The following is a 16,974-nucleotide window of genomic DNA, read 5'->3' on the forward strand; positions in this document are numbered from 1 at the left end:
CAATTAGCACTGCACAAAATTAATTGTGTAAAAATATTTACAAAGAATTAAACATTAAATTATGGTTACTTGAATTCTTTTTTTTCTTTCTTTCTTTCTTTCTTTCTTTCTATAAAACATCCTCTTAGGAAAAACTAGACTTAGAAATAATAAAATTTAGGGACCATTTAAAGACTGGATTTTTTAAATGTGATTTTTCTTAGGAAAAAAGATTCTGCAGCATGTCAGTGATTGAATAGATTTTTAATATTTGAGCACAGCACGTCACAGTAAAACAAATGTCAGCCATATGAGTTAGGTAAAACTTTACAAATTTAGAACTCTTAGGAGAGGGCAAAATATTGAGGTTGCTCAAGGTAAAGTGTGTTGTTCTGTGAGCCTTAGCCTTTCTCCTTTCGATCTTCCTCTTTAATCCACAGGTGGTCTGATGGGTGGAGACCTCACATCCGGTGCAGGCACCAGTGCAGGTGAGTGAAGATTTCTGTACTGCAGTATATACCATTGTTCAGGGTTCCTTTACTGGGAGATTTGCAGGAAGTAAGTCTTTTGAACAGAGTAAAGTTGAGAGATCTGTGAGAGGCATGGAAAAAATGGCTCCCAGAATTTCAAAAGCAGGAATGAATAGATAGTAACTTAGAGGAAGACTGTTTATTAATTAGAACTTTCCTTAATAAAACTTCAACTATTCAACATAATCGAAGGATCAAGGGTTCTAATCAAATCAATTTAATCCTAAATACCATCTCCAGACACATGAGTACTTTAAAGGAGCCTTGCCATTTGAGTTCTCGGTTAAATCATTTCACATTAAATGTGAATCACATTCTACCCAAAGAAGTACCAAACTCCGATACATTTCTAAAAGAGAATATATAAAGAAATGAGATTGTGAGATTATAACCATTCAACAATAATTTAATGAAATAAAACCACATTTGGCATTAAAATGAGCTCTTAGAGAACGTGAATATAGTGCACCCCCCAAAAGCCCTTTATAATAATATTTCAGCTCTTAAGAGCTTCTTCTGTTATGGCCGATTGCCTCATAGCCACACTTCTCCAGGGTTCCATATTAATTCAGATTATTGCGATTATTGAGCTATTGATATCATTTTCAATGCAGAGACAAAACAGCCACAATACTTTTTTAATGCTAACTGCAGTTCACTATTGGCATAACAAGTAACCATGGTAATTCCTGCAAGCTGGAACATGCTATACACTTAAAATAGGAGAGGCAAGCATGAATGACACAAGGTTATGTTTGAAATGTCAAAGAAAATCTAAGTTTATTGAAATATCCATGGACAGTCTAATTAAAATATTTTGCCAGGGTCAAATATAATAGCCTGCTAATTATAAGAAAGAAGATAAAGAAAATTGGCATATAAAAACATTTTTACAAATATGTCCATTTGGGGGGAATGTTTCTCACTTCTGATGGTGGCTCTTCACTAATTCAGTGAGTAATGAAGAAAAACATGTTAGAAGTACACAGTGAATTAGTACACAGAATCAGTGACACTGCTTCCTATTTTATCTTTCTTTTAAAAATTAGAGTTAGATTAATGAGTAAAAATATACGATTTTGCTAGATATTAAAATGGAATGCTCATTTTTTTCCCCTCAAAAAAATGCTTTGTGGCTTATAGCCTTGACATTACAGACCCACGTTTCTTGGATTCAAGTCTCAGCAAAGCACTATGGTTAGAAAGAATAGTGGAGACTAAGAATTGGGTTGTCACAAATACAAAGAAAAAGAAAAATGGCTTAGATGTTATGATATTTTATCCAGTATCTTGCTGCATCAGTTTGCTTACTATTATGGGAGCAACCAATTGTGGTGATGAAGTTATTAGAAGTAGTAAAAGACATGTGGAGTGGAGGGGCATGGGGAATAAGTTACTCAGTTTCAATGGAAGTGGCCTCTTGTTTCTGTTTAACAGCTAGAATGCTTTTAAATCCCATATTGAAAATATGAAGTGTTTGGTTGTTCAATTATTCTGTCATTTTCAATTCCCTGACAGTCTACTAAGGTTCATGGCCCTTCAGGGACAGAAAAGAAACTCGATCTTTTAAGCATAAAAGTTAGCCACATATAGGTCTTAACTTCATTGAACTAAAAGTATCTTACAAGCTTAGCAAATTCATCCTCCTACTTTAGGATCTCTGCTATAGTCATGAGAATCTTCAAAAATAGGAAAAGCAAAGAAAGACACTCCACTGCTCCACCTTCTTGATAATAAATATAATAAATATTATATTTTGATGATTGTATCCTATAGTCATGAGCATATAATTTTCACAGTTTCTGAATAGTGGTGAAAGAGTTACTTCCCCACTTTTTCAAAATAGAGGAAGAAGTTCTTTCTAACTCTGGTTCCACAGAACACCTGTTGCAAATACCACTTAGTCTTGAGCTTAGCTGTCATGTCCTGATCACAAGCTCAGCCATCTTCCCTTCTTTCTCCTGCCGGACAGTATCATATGTCAAAGCTGAATATATCTGTGCTGATGTCAGAGAAACACATAACACCGGGGAGAAACAAGGCCAGCCAGAATGTCTCTACATTTTCAGAAACGAAAACTAAAGCAAAATGGCTAAAAGATATCTTCCAAATTTTGAATATTGTCATTGAAATTCAAGGTTCAGATGAAGTTAAAAACTCTGAGGCCAAGTGGAAAGCCTCTGCAATTAAGTAATTTTCGGTCTTTGTAAATTTTTTTCAAAATAAAATCATTGCAACTTGTTAAAAAAAAAGGGGGGGGAGGTATAGTTTCATGAAGGAAGGAAGTAAATTTAACATTTTTTGTGTGCCTATGAATACCAAAAGACCAAAGGGATAAGCATTCTCTTTTTCAGCTCAGCTCAGTCGTAAAGTATAACATCTTTCCCATCCAGTCCCTGAACCATCTCTTTCCCTCATCCTGTCATCTGGCAAGTCACCAGATCTTCCCAACTCTGTCACCAACTCAAGGTATTTTCTAAATCTACCCCTTTCTCTCTCTTCTTATCCCACCGCCCTGGGTCAGGCTTGTGCTAATACCCCAGGACTGTTTCTGGAGGCCTTTATTCATCTCCCTGTTTCACATTGCATTTCATTACAGTCTCCCCATGACTGATAGTCTTTCTCAAAGCCTTAAACTAATTGCAGGCCATCATTCACATGCCTAAAATCTAGCAATGGCTTCTCAACTCTTTCAGAATTAACTGTGAGCCTCTTATCTCTGACTCAACCTCCTCTCCAGTCTTAAACCTTCTTACTTTCTGCCACTTCCACCGAGAACCCTGCACTCGAACTCTAATAGCGTACATTTAAATTGCTCTACTATGTGCTTCATGAAAAGTAACATTTATTCTTATAACAGTCCCTTGAAATAGATATTTATATTATACCCTTCTATAGGTGGTGGAAATGAGCACAGAGAGGTTAAGTAATTGGCCAAGGTAAAACCCAGGCAGGCAGTCTGTCCCCAGAGTCCAGGCTTTTAACCGCTGCACTGAGCTGCCACTTTCCAGTGTTGAGGCTGCCTTTACATAGGCATTCCTCGCACTCCTGCTTCATGCTACTGATCACTCCTTGTTGTCCCTCAGAATTCCATTCAGCCACTTAGGAAACCTTTTCCTGTCTCTTCCCGAAGGAATTATGTACCTCTCTTCTATTCTCCCATGGCAACCTGTGCCTAGATTACTTACCTCATTGCAACAACTGGGCACAGTTCTTTCTCCTGGACCCTCAGCTCTCTGGGGGTAAAATGTGTTTTATTCAATTTGTATTCCCAGCTCAAAACATAAGAGATAGTATGTGGCAGATACTCATTAAATGTTTGTCAGCTGAATAAAGGAAAAGTTGATTTTATAGACATAAATTTTTAATAGTGTTGATGTACAAAACAGGAAGAATACTTCAAAGAAATAATGTAATTTTAAATACAAAAAGATATGCCTTTGATCTGTAATTTAGAAAAATAATTTATTCTTCTGAAACTGTATACAATGAATGGCTAATTAATTATTTGATTACATAGCTGAGCACCATTGGCTAATAAAGTTTTACTAACTTTTCTAACATGCTTAATGGAAAACTTAAAGAGCTGATAAATAGCAGTAAATGGAAGTGGATTGGTATCTCAGACCATCGCAAATCACCGCTTAAACAACCAAACCTCTTATCACTTAAACTGAAGTTATGTCAAAGATGAAGGCAAGTAGTAATAAAGCAGCGACAGGATAGGGTTGTATTCTTGGTGTAGGGGAAATATACAGAAAATTATTATAATACATTAGTAATAGTGACATTTCTAGGTTTCAGTTGACAGTTATTCATTCCCTACTTAATTCTCTCCTCTCCACAACCAAAATGAAAAGTCATTGCTTTTAAAATTGCATTTTGTCATATCTCTGCACATTAAAGCTTTTAATATGCTAATCTTAGTGGTTATTGATGATTGGAAGATCAAGTTCATTTGAGTTTTCATAATCATTAGATTTAATAGAAATAACCATTAGCACAGCAGTGCCTTGTGTTGGATTATTCACTGTCTTATTAGTACTTTTTGTTTTTACTTTAATAGCATGGTTACTTTTTATTGAGTAGAAAGTAGCAGTATGTTCTAGGATTTACTGATTCGTGATTGAGATGAGAGAGAAGAGGAAAACCGTTAGGAATCTCTGAAAATTTAAGAGAATTTTAGTCAACATAGTTGTTTGACAATAAGGCAAAGGAGATTTATGTATATTGGTTAATAATTTTAATTGGCATTTATTGTAAATTAGATATAATTTTATATAAAAAGAAACTAACAGCTGTTTCCTTATTTTGATTGTCAATTGTTTACTATTTTATGCATTTGGTTGTCAAGCATTGTCACTTCTAGAATGCTTAATTTATACCAGCTAAATACATGGAAACTTGATGGTGGCAGTGTACTGTTGTAGATAAACCACTGAGTAGTGAATAAGGAGACCTGACTTCCAGACTCTGAAAAAAACCCATCTAGCAAGTTCTTAAACTTAGAGCCTTTAAACTTAGTACTCACGATGGGGATAAGACACAAGTATCTTTAGTGTCCATTTACAAACAATTTGTTATATAATCATAAATTTTACTTATATGACTTTTTTTGAAGTTCTTTTAGCATTGAAGAAGAAAATTTTATCATAAAATAGACTAAGTGAAGAGAGGAAAAGGTCATATGGTGTTTAATTATTCTGTACCAGTACCATTGTTTAGCAAGTTTTTGTTTTTGAGAATACTTATCAAAAATTTCTCGGCTGACTTTCTTATCAGCCAAAAAAGACTTCTCTGAAGTTCTTACTCAGTGTTTTAAAATATTAGTGAAGTGGTTAAAAATTCAGTCTCAAGGGATTTGCTTTAACAAGTTTGCATTTTTGTTGCCTAATGAAACACAGATTCAGATTATAGTACTGAGGAAAGGGAGAGGGATATCATTTATTTGCTCACAAATAAGAAAAATGCTTTGTTAGTATAGAAATATAAATCTAAATTAATAATTAGATTCTTGTTTTGAAATTTTTATCCTGTTAATTTTAATTGTTCTGAATAAAAATTCTGAATTCATTTACAGTTTTACCTTGGGAGTTCAGCCAAAACATAAATAAAGATCCAATAGAATTACTTCATTAATATCTATAAAATTAAGTAAGAATGATATTTTTAACCTAAGTGAAAATTAACTAGATTTATTAAAGAAAAAATAAATAAATCCTTGTCCCCTGGTTGGATGACATACAGCATGTGATACAAAGCCACTGCCAAGAAAATCACTGTCCACTTTCCATATACAAGACTTGAAAAATTACTGAAAAAGCAATATTTTGACACCATTCTCTAGGGGCCAGTGTGCGAAGTGAGAGAGGCAAGTCAAAGAAAAGAAAAATGAAGAATGTTACAGGCTAAGTCAGGATATCGTAAAATCTACTTTCAACCCCTTTGGTGGACTTAATTTTTAAAGAGTTTGATTCCTGGAAGGAAAAAACCAAAAGTTTCAAATTATAACTTCCTAGAGAGTGTTTTAAAAGGTTTTATAGCCCTTTGTATATCATGAGTTTTGACCTCACAAATATTACCGTCCTTCTGTTACATTCAGTAAAGCAATGTGAAAATTGGCCTCTTCACTCATATCTCATTGATTTAACCTAGGAATGTGACTGATAATAAAACTTCGGTCATTTTTGATGTTAATTCAAGCAGTTAATATTTTCTCCTAAAATATTAGTTTTACTCAACTTATTTTTTCTCTTAAGCCATCCTTTTTGTTGCTGCTGTTGTTGTTTGGTACACTGTTGGTTTCTCTCTTCCCTGTTTTTGGCATCACCGTAAGATTTTATTTGGAGATAATACAGAAAGAAAAGCTCTTTTCAAAATCATCAGCGATATGATATTATGCATCAACCGAGGGATGTGGTTAAAAAGCCCCTTTTGAAAATCAATTTTTTACCTACCTGGGATTTTTTGGGACTTCAAGGCTGTCAGCCAAGAGTATAAATTGCTGTTTTTAGACACACTTTTGCCAGTCACTTAAATTTTACAGTTAGACTTACACAGTATTTTTCATTTGAATTTCAATTCAAAGAGTTATAGTCATGAAACAATCTCACATTTGAAACACCAAATCCAGTCTACTCCTTTAGTTTACTTTAAACTAAAGGAAATTATTGTACCAAAATCTTGGATAAACAACTTTAATTTTTAATTTTTAAACTATAGATGGGTCCATAGGGTGCTAAGTATTGACTGGATTAATTTGTTACCGCTCCATTTCAGTTGTTCTAACTGAACTTAATATTTACTTGCTAACTGTTTTTATTAAACACTCTGCCCTCATTTCACAACTTCTTGACCTTAGACTCCACTTACGACCTCTAGCTATGGTAAAGAACTGATTATGTTGTGTTTACAGTGTGAGGGGGGAAGCCCTGCTATCATCATATAGATTATTAGAGTAATAATAGTGGATCCAAATCTATGGTCAATTTATAAGTTCAAATATGATACCATTAATTTACATAACAATCGTGAGAAAGGAACCTTTAGTTTAATATTAAGCAACTCAAAGAAAACTATAAAATCATGGAGTAAATTTTTTGCTCAAGCAGTAATTTGAGAACATACTCCAGAGACAGGCATTTATTATTCAGAATAATAAAATGAACAAGGGAAATATAAGATATACAAATTATTTGGGGGATAACATTATTGCCGTTGGAAAGTCTGTGAATTTCCATTTTGCAGGATTGTTGTGAAAATTAAATGAGATAACCAATGCAAAGCACCTAACACAGTTTCTGTTGCAGAGTAAGTGCCCGTTAATAAATGTTAGCTATTGTTGGTATTGCAATTATTTATATTCTTGACTTCCTAAACAAAAATTAAAACTTAGTTTCATGCAGTTTCAGTAATATTTATTCGATGTGCAGTGCACTGGTTGGCTTCTCAGAGATGTTTTCCACGGCCCTTGGAGTAAAGAGGATATGTTAATAAATCCGAGGTAGAATCGCAGCTCAGTACAGTGCAGTGCAACACATTTCACTTTGAACATTATGATCTTCTGATGTGTTTGCAGCAGTTGTGTAAATGTTAAAACCACAAGTAATTATTCATTCTCTTCTGTCACGTTCTCTCTAATTTATACTGTCTCAATATTTTTGTTTATAAAAATGACTGAAAGAATGAGCGATTGTGTCAATAATGAAGACACCCCCTCATTTTTAGCAGAGACAGTCCCCAAAATCACAAGAAGTGAACAATTAAGTGAGTCATAAATCTATCATTCATTGTTAAGTGGAATTTTTTGAAGATAGCAAAGTTCAATATCATTTTTATGGTGAAATTAAAAACTATCCCTTCAGTATATCTGTACTCAAAAGCAGAACAATATTTTGAGTGCCTTTTTGCGCTGGAAACATCAGATTGTCAATTTCTTTTTTTATTTACAAATGGGAACTTTATTCAGAGAAAGGGGGAAATATAGGATGCATTCTAAATCTGAAACATCTGGCTTTTGTAATAATGTAGTAGAAGCGGTTTGTGTTTTGGATTCAAATCAGAGCTCTCCCACGTACTGACAAATCACAGAAGCTCCCTGAACCTCAGTTTCCTCATCTGTCAAAAATTGAGATGATCATACCTAACCCATATGACTGTTTGAACAAATGAGTGATTGGCTTGCCAACACAAATTTACTTAATAACATGGACTTTTGATCTTTAGAGACACAACTTCTGTCTCATAACCCAGAGCTTATTGTATGTGCTGAATGTTTAAAGTTCAGTGTCTAGTTGTCAAATAGACTTAATTCACAAAAGATACTAAATAAAACATGTCTAAGAAACCTCAAGGGCAAGTGGGGGAGATATGAAATCCATGAAGGTCTAGTTCAGCATCAGGGTGTCATGGTCAAACAAAAGAGACAAGTCTCTTTTTGGAATGTCTACTGCCTTCTGACTGGTACAGCCAAAAATAGTCTTGGCTTTGGTGTATTCCTGGGGTATTTTTCTAAGAATACACCACAAAAGGCACCAAGATTTCACAGGAGTTTCTTCATAGTCTAACATTATACATTATTATATTATTTCCCTAAAAAAAAAAAAAAAAACAGATAGAATGAAGACAATTTTATGTTTAAGGATCATAATCATAATCATAATAAGGAGTCTTTACTAGGATAAGAATCAGAAATCTGATTTGCCCCCATTCTACAGTAGGTATATTGAAATTTTCATCATTCCCAGGTTTAACCTTCCAGACGTTTTGTGGTTTTCTTTTCCCTTAGAGCTATCCTATGAAAAATATCTCCTTCTTCCTAAAAACAAAAATAAAGCAAAACTAAAAACTATGATTCATAACAGCAGAATAACTTATAGTTCTTAACTCTTTTAACAGAGTTTCGGGCACTCAAGGCAAAGTGTGTCTAGGGCTAAAGTCTGCAGGGTCATAATATTTTCCCACTAAAACTATTTTAAGTATGTTGCTTCCAGTAGAGCTGTAGGTTGTATGAGCATGTCTACTGCATACAATTTAAAAGAGTTTTTTTGTGAAAAGTTGTTTGTTTATTTGAGACGCACAACAAAGTCCTGTTATTGGAAACTAACTTATCTTAAAACCTTTAAAAAGTCAAATTTAAAATTAATTAATGGTAGTGAGCATTGTTAAGTATGACAACTTCAGTTTAACAAGACAGTAGACTGTAAATGTTTTTGAAATTGTTCTAATGAAAGTAAAGGTTGGTAAAACATTTTGCTGAAGCAAAAACAGAAAATCAGTGCAATGGAGGTTCAGCTATATCTTCAGCTTAATGTTTTCCTGTGGCAGTTTGCTTCAAATTCCCAAAATTAAGATAACATTAACAAGTTATTAAACAAAGTAAATTTCATATACTTAAATATTAGAAATTATTTTCCATATAACAACTAATAGCAGATATTATAAAATACTGGGCATTTAGTGATATTTTATTAAGTGGTTCTGATGAAAGCTGGTCTCTTAAATTGAAAATATGTAGATAGACACCTTTACCCTCTATTACAAGAGAGGTTATTGACTAATATATTACAAAATCTACTTTAAAAGTACATTTAATCATCCACTTGAATAGCGCACTAAAAGTTAAACAATTGTTCTGACATTTAGTGTAGCTAAACCCAATATTTTCTATTTGTAAATATTTATTTATCCAGAGGGGGACCAGAAATATGGTTTGGAACATCACCATTCTGTGCTTCTTTATATAAGTTCAGCATCTTCTGGACCAGAACAGCTAGTTATAATAGCCAAGTTGACCACGTAAGGTGTTTCTCAAGCTTCCACATCACCTCTGGCTCAGGAGGATGAATCTCATGTCCCTGGTCGCATGTTTTGTTTGTTTCCTCTGTTCTCTTATATTCCTGAAGTTTTAGAGTAAGATCTGACACAGAAGGGTTTTCAAAATCTCAAGAGTGTGACTAATTCTCAAGCAACAGAGCCATGTTATGCTTCAGAACATGGACTCTGGACACAATGCTGAGTTCAAATCATGGCTTCCCCAGTTAATAGCTGTTTGACATTGAGCCAGTTACTGGACCTCTCTGTTCTTCAATTTTCTCATCATGTAACCTAGGGACGCTGTTAAATGTACCTCATAGTATTGTCATTTTGAGAATTAAAGGTATTTTATATCCATGTATAATAGCGAACACTTACATAGCAGTTACTAGGTGCCTGGTACTATTCTGGGTACTTAATGTATAGGTTTTATGTGGTTACTATTATTGCTAAATAATATAAAGTGTTTACTATTATTAATATTGCACGGTCACATTGGTGATGGCTGTCTCAGGCAAGTATATGGGAGTCTCTAATTTAGGTTACTTTTATGCTTCTCTCTCACTAATGAAATCATTACTTAGCATTGAGAAAACTAAGACCCAGTATAGTTGAAGGAGCAATGATGGAGACCTCATGAATAGAACTTGGCTTTGATCTACTTAATTTTTTCTTTTGTTCTTGACTCCCTTCTGCCTTGTAAATCTTCCTGTCTCTGCTGCCTCATTCCAGCCTCATTCCTCATGTGTTCCATGGAAGGTGCGTCCTAACTAGCTTTCCTAACCCACTTTAATCTATCCTTTTCACTGCCACTGTTGTTATTTTCCTCATACAGAGGTAATGATGTCATTTACCAGTTGCAAATTAACTTTGGCTGCTTATTTTCTATAGTATAAAGTTTAGTATAAAGTCCGCAGTATAAGGTTATCATGATCTGAGAGGCTTGTGTTAACCAAGCGTACTTTGAAAACTACACTGTTTTTTTCTAAAACACCCTCTGTTTTGCCTTCATGCAAATGTTTGTTCTTCTCAAATATAGTCATAACTCTGAGATCTCACTCTCATGCTCATGCATTCCCTCTCCCCAGAAGTCTCTCTCTGAGTCATGAAATAAAATCCCATATACTATTAATTGTCATTCCTCGAACATTCTTTTCCTAGGATTTCATGAAGCCCATCTTTTCCTGGAAAGTTCTGTAAGAGTAAATTATTGTTGAGATTCATCTCAATATATAAACAAGCTTTGGAAAGAAATTCTTGTCAGTGTAGAAGAAAAGATCCAATGTCTCAGGCTTTTCTTTTTCATTAGGGAATATTTCTACTCTATTTGATTCTACCACTTGCAGTCAGCTAAGGTAATGTGCTGTGAAATGATTAACAGGTGTAACAGGTGAAAAAGAAGCCCCAATTAACTCTCTATAAACAAATTTAGTAGGAGGGCACTTGCATGATTTCCTGACTTTCGTATTATATGGTTGATAAGCAGTTTGTCTCAGTGGTATACTTGGTCATCAGTATGTAATCATTATCTAAAGAAGAAAATTTTCTCAAGTAGCACAAAGAGGAGAGTCCCTCGATGTTTGAAATTAGCAAGTTACTCATTACCTTTTCAGTTCTCATGTCACATTCCTTCAGTAACTTAACTTTTAGTGCCATTCCTGAATAAGTCTTAATTTTTCAGCATATTTTGTGTATCCATTTGTGAGCACTCGAAACACTTAAAAAATGAATATTCTACGTAGTATCATTACCTCTGACTGCAACAGAATCTTAGAGGATGGTGAGCTCAGGGTGGGCTGCAATTGTCTGAAAGGCATCATGAAAGAGCTGAGACATTAGCTAATACTTAAAAAATTAATTTGCATCAAACAAGAGGGCAAACACAGGTTGCGAAACTGTTAGAACAGAGACTGAGGCTTCAGAGGACCGTGTGTTTGGCTGCAGCCACTGGAAATCAAATAGACAGAGTAAGTCAAACTGTACAGTCCTGAGAGCCACCAAGGGCACTGACCCAACAGTGTTAAGTATGATCTGAAAAAGGAACACGATGGAAGCAGTACTTTAGAAAGATTTCCTCTGGTGCATTGGACTATACATTAGATTTAATATCGCACATATGCACATAAATTTGCACACAGCTTAAGGAGCTCACAACTTTCTGAAGTCCCTCTTAAGGCCTGGTGAAGAAGCCTTCATCTAGAAACCAGGGACCCACATAGGGTTATTGAGAAACCTAGTCAGATACTATGAAAGCCTAAACCAGGATGGTGGCAATGGAGATGGAGAGAGGCATTTTGGAAGAAAAATTAACAATCTTTGGTATCTGATTGAATATAAAGTTGAAGAGGTAGAGGTAATAGTTAAATTAACTTAGGAGACTGAAAAGAAGATCGTGCTCAGGAAAAAAGCGTTGGTCCATAAGGACTAGTTTCTGTTTTGTGCTTATTAGTTTTATATGCTTATATTTATAACTGAAAATTCCAGAAAAAAAAAATCTAGTGAAAAGACTCATAATGTTGAAATATCCAAATAAGAGAAAATTTCAGAATTTTGGGCTCAAGAAGGGCTGCATGCTCAATTGAGCTCTGTGAGACAAGGCAAAATGTCCTCCTTACTACAACTTAAGCCAGGAATATGTTCTTTGAATTTACAACTTCTTAAAATAGGAGTCAATAAAAAAAAAAAAAAAAAGCAGCAAGTGTTTTCAAGTTAACTGGAGAAAAAAATTTTTTTTTCTCCTAACACCACATTTTAAGTTCTGTATATTTACACTGGTTTTCATATGAGTGTTTAGAAACTTATAGCCAATTGAGGTAGATTCTCTTATCCTTCATCCAAATTATATCATGAATGCTTAAATAGTTGTATGTTATGTGAAACAATATTTTTAATCAAATGAAACTGTAAAACAAACTGACTGCAAAGTTGATCTGTTCTTCATTTTCTTATAATCTATAATCAGGAAATCCATTCTCATGCTTTGTAATTTTTGTGCTTTTAAGTGGTCCCGGGAATGTGACATCTGCATACGGTCACATCTAAATTGATAATTGTTCAGGCGGAGGGTCATTTTAAAATATAGCATGAAGAAAGTTTGAATCTGTATATTGGAAAGTTATTGAGAGGTAGTGTTTCCCATCCCCCCGACCCCTAACTTTGAACGAGACTCTCCTCTTCGGTGAATTTATCTTATGGTAGGACAACAGCTACAATGCAGGCCACAGCGTTCTGAGTGAGGAGGAGGCCGCGGTTTCTGAGCTGGTTTAAATGTAGGCTCTTCTTAGCAGCAAACCACACGCATGTATTCATCATTGATTTTCAAATGATAGGTTTCTATATCACTGGTTTAGGATCCACAGTCTTGCATTCCTGAATCTATATTATGCCAGAAGAATAACAACTCGGTGGCTGGAAACAGAAATGGTGATTATACGGCTCCAAAATGCTAGCTGGCACATTATGCTAAAAAAGAGCAGAAATTCACCAGTAAAAGGCAGAATTTATTTGTTCTTAAAAATAACTTTATACTCTAAAAATATGAATTGAAGAAGTGTCATCGTAGTTCAAAATATTTTACATTCAATATGTAAACACCTTAAAATATGAGCAATCTTCTAAAATGGCATAATTTCCAAATAACAGGAAATATTCCAAGAAGAAAATAGAGCGGTTTTCAAATTGATTTTTTTATTTTTTAGGCTTTTATTGGATTAAAACCTAAAATGTATGTGTGGTTGTTTTTTTCCTCTACTGCTGCCTTAAATTATTGTTTAAAATGTGGGCAAAAAGATATAGGCTTTGTTGAAATTTTCGAGAGTTTACTATAGAAAATGTTTTTATTAAAAAAAAAAAAAAAAACTTTTCTCAAAGCCTCCATGAAGCATTTCCATTTTCACACACTGGCCCAGTGCTTGTCATATCACAGGACAACACATTTCACGAAGTGGTTTTACTTCCTTTTAACAAAATAACTCCTCCATGCAAACCAGTGTCGGCATCTACCAAGCCGGGGTTTAGTTTCTTCTGATCTATTCAAGCTTCACTGCACTGCTTAACTGACTTTTTTTTCCCCCTTCTTTTGAAATAACCCAGCTAATTTTCCATTTCATTGTTTATTTAAACCAGATCTCACGCAGACTTAATAAATAAGTGACGTATGTATTCAGTGTGTCAGTCTGGACTTCAGCTGACAGAAAAGTATAGTGCAAATTTTGCCTTGGCTTTCTCATTTTTCCCGTTTTATCCAATAGACTCTGTTAATTAAAATTAAAATCCTGACATATTCACAATAGTGATTCAGCAAGACACATTAAATATAAAACGCCTCTGTATGTTTTACATTTTATCAAGCATTTTTCTGTGAACATATTCTTTGTATTTCTCCTATTGATAAAAGGTAAATGTATTTGTTTCATGTGATAACTTTGGCTAAAGAAAGCTGTCCAGATTTACTGTGAAGGAAAATTTTGGCTTTCAACATATTTAGATAGCTTTAGAGAATTTAGCTAATTTTCTTGAAGTTTATTGTAGAAAAGTAATTTATATTCAAATTCAGCCAACATTTTTTTAAGCAACTACTGTGTACTCGACACATTTGGGGGGTATTTCATTTGTTTTATTTTGGGTTTTTCCCCCCTAGTAACGTGGAGAATTTTATGCATAATCCAGTTGACAGATTTAATCTTGTAGTTATTTGTTATATATTCAGCCTGTTTATTCATGCATAAAATGAGACAGGTAAATGAATGGATATGAAGAACAATTGCACTCTGCTCAGTGTGCCTTAAATATATTCTAATTCAAAAGATGTTCCCGTAAATATCTCCTGAAATATACCTATGCTTTGCCTTCCCAGTTCTTCAACACCTCTAGCTCAGGCCATCACAGTGTGTATTAGCAGGCCCTCCTAATTATAAGCTACCCCAGTGTCAGTGGATCTATCTGTCCATTTAGAGGCCTGTGTTCCTGCTCTGCAACCTTCATGGATCTGCATTTCCATCATTTAAACCCGAGACCTGTTAGCCTGCAATTCAAGGTCTCCACAGCCCAACCTTCGTGTCTCCCCAGGGTCTCCAACATTCTTCTCCTTTCACGGGTTTCCTTCCAACCGGGTTCCTCACAGTGTCCCAGACGGTGCTCTGGAAATTCCCAGCCCTCTCCTAGTGCCCAGGCACGTGCTCAGCATACTTTACTCATATTTTACTATCTCTTCTCTTTATTCAAGGCTCACATCAATTCCTGCCACATAGGGAACGTTTACTGTTTAATCTCTCCCCTCCTGGGAATTTGATAACACTTAATCTGTATTATTCTGTTGGCACCTCACCTAGACCACTTTCTCTCAGTTTGTGCATTTTGTACGTGTATGCACTGGATTACCAAAGAGGAATTTCAGGACTGGGGCTTGGTCTTTGCATCCCTACTAGGTAGCACCCAGTATCATTCGCCCTAGGGTAACAGATATTTGTGTTTCACAATAATGGTGATGATGACAATAACAACAAGTTTTGACTGTCTTCTTTAGAGAGCTTCAGAAAACAACTGTCTAGTGTTCCAGCAAGGATTGTTGAATCCGGTAGTTGGTTTCTCTTATTCTCTAATCAGGCAGTGGAGGAGGACACTAGCAGATGACTTTCTGCTTCGGCCCAGGTTGCATCAGCTCCCTCGTAGCTCTAACTGTCACAGAGCAGTATATTTTGATTTATGAGAAGTGGAGACCTCCAGATATCCATTTTCTGTTAGTAGGGGTCTAAACATCAGAGACCTAAGAAAATCCTTTCAGTGTTCATGTAAGATGTGGCTATTCCTGTGCCTTGGTGAATCAGCGTTTTAACGGAGGCATCATCCCTTCATTTCAACTCCCGAGAAAGAGTCCTGCTTTTTGAAGTTCTGTGTGATCAGGAAAAGCCAGCCTTCAGTGTCGTACACTGAACTTGGCGAGGAGGACAAAGGAGACAGAAAACCATAGAGAGAAATCACTCAAAGAAAAGGAAAACTGAACAGCAAGCTGTGTAAGAGGCTTCTCCTCCTGCATGTCCTAGAAATTATAGTCTTGCTGCTATGCCCTTTCTTCATTTAAGGACACACAGACACGCAAAATAAAACCCAAACCATTGAACTGAAAGAGTGAGTCACACCACCCAGACCTCCACCGAGCCAGTCAATTAAAGTGTAGGACCAGTTCTGTTCTTTTCTTAGACCTTGAACGACTGCCTGACTTTCTTCCCGAACTTTTTTAATACAAAAAAAAAAAAAGCGTGTTGATTCCTGAGCAAGTTAATATGTATTAACTGTCTTTTCATTAAAAGTTTCTTAACCTTCCTTCAGAAGAATATTTAATAACTGACTGGGTTACCCTTCACATCAGTCACCCTGTAGATTTCCAATGTATGTCATTGTATGTCTTATACTGTTAAGCTTTTATTTTTAATCTCATATAGTGTATTCTCTGGAAGCATATTTGTGTCTGGATTTTTTTTCCTGAGTGCTTTCATTGTTTTGTGTTAACAGGGAATGGGTATGGCAATCCCCGAAACTCACCAGGTCTGCTGGTCTCACCTGGTAACTTGAACAAGAATATGCAAGCAAAATCTCCTCCCCCCATGAATTTAGGGATGAATAACCGTAAACCAGATCTCCGAGTTCTTATTCCACCAGGCAGCAAGAATACGATGCCATCAGTGGTAATGAAAAACTACATTTTAAATAACTGTTGATAATGTTTTATGTATGTTTTGCTGTTTTTATATTTGTCTGAGTTTATGAATTACTTAAGTGCTCCCCCCCCCCAAATTAACACTTCAGTGCTGGAGCCATGTTTGTATTTAGCTATTATTTCTGGTAACTGGTTCATATTTCCATTTTCCATCTTAAAAAGAACCAATATCCAATAAACTCCACTATAGGACTGGTGTTCTGGGGCAAAGAAAACATTTCCTTTCAAGGCCTCCAATTTATAATTAGAGAAAAATTATTACCTATTACTCCGCTTATGGGACATATGGTTTGACCAATGGTAGAATCTAACTCACAGAATGAGGTATTTCATAACAGATTTTTACAACATTAAACTATTTATATCCTCAACACGCTGAGAATGAAAAATCTTTTTCATAATTTCTAAATGAACCTTCTCCTGTTAATTGCCAAT

General features: G+C 35.1%; 1 protein-coding gene across 16 annotated transcripts in view; it reads left to right on the forward strand.

Moving 5' to 3' along the window:
- The window catches only part of MEF2C (myocyte enhancer factor 2C), a 141,758-nt gene that overhangs the window by 109,620 nt on the left and 15,164 nt on the right, over positions 1-16,974 (forward strand). For all 16 annotated transcript variants that reach the window (XM_016118678.2, XM_016118682.2, XM_016118685.2 and 13 more), the window contains 2 exons: positions 420-467; positions 16,335-16,507. In XM_016118678.2, coding sequence (XP_015974164.1) covers positions 420-467; positions 16,335-16,507 — 221 coding nt within the window. The remainder of the gene's footprint in view (positions 1-419; positions 468-16,334; positions 16,508-16,974) is intronic.

This window comes from Rousettus aegyptiacus, unplaced genomic scaffold (assembly GCF_014176215.1).
Source record: "Rousettus aegyptiacus isolate mRouAeg1 unplaced genomic scaffold, mRouAeg1.p scaffold_m13_p_8, whole genome shotgun sequence".
NCBI classification, from domain to species: domain Eukaryota; kingdom Metazoa; phylum Chordata; class Mammalia; order Chiroptera; family Pteropodidae; genus Rousettus; species Rousettus aegyptiacus.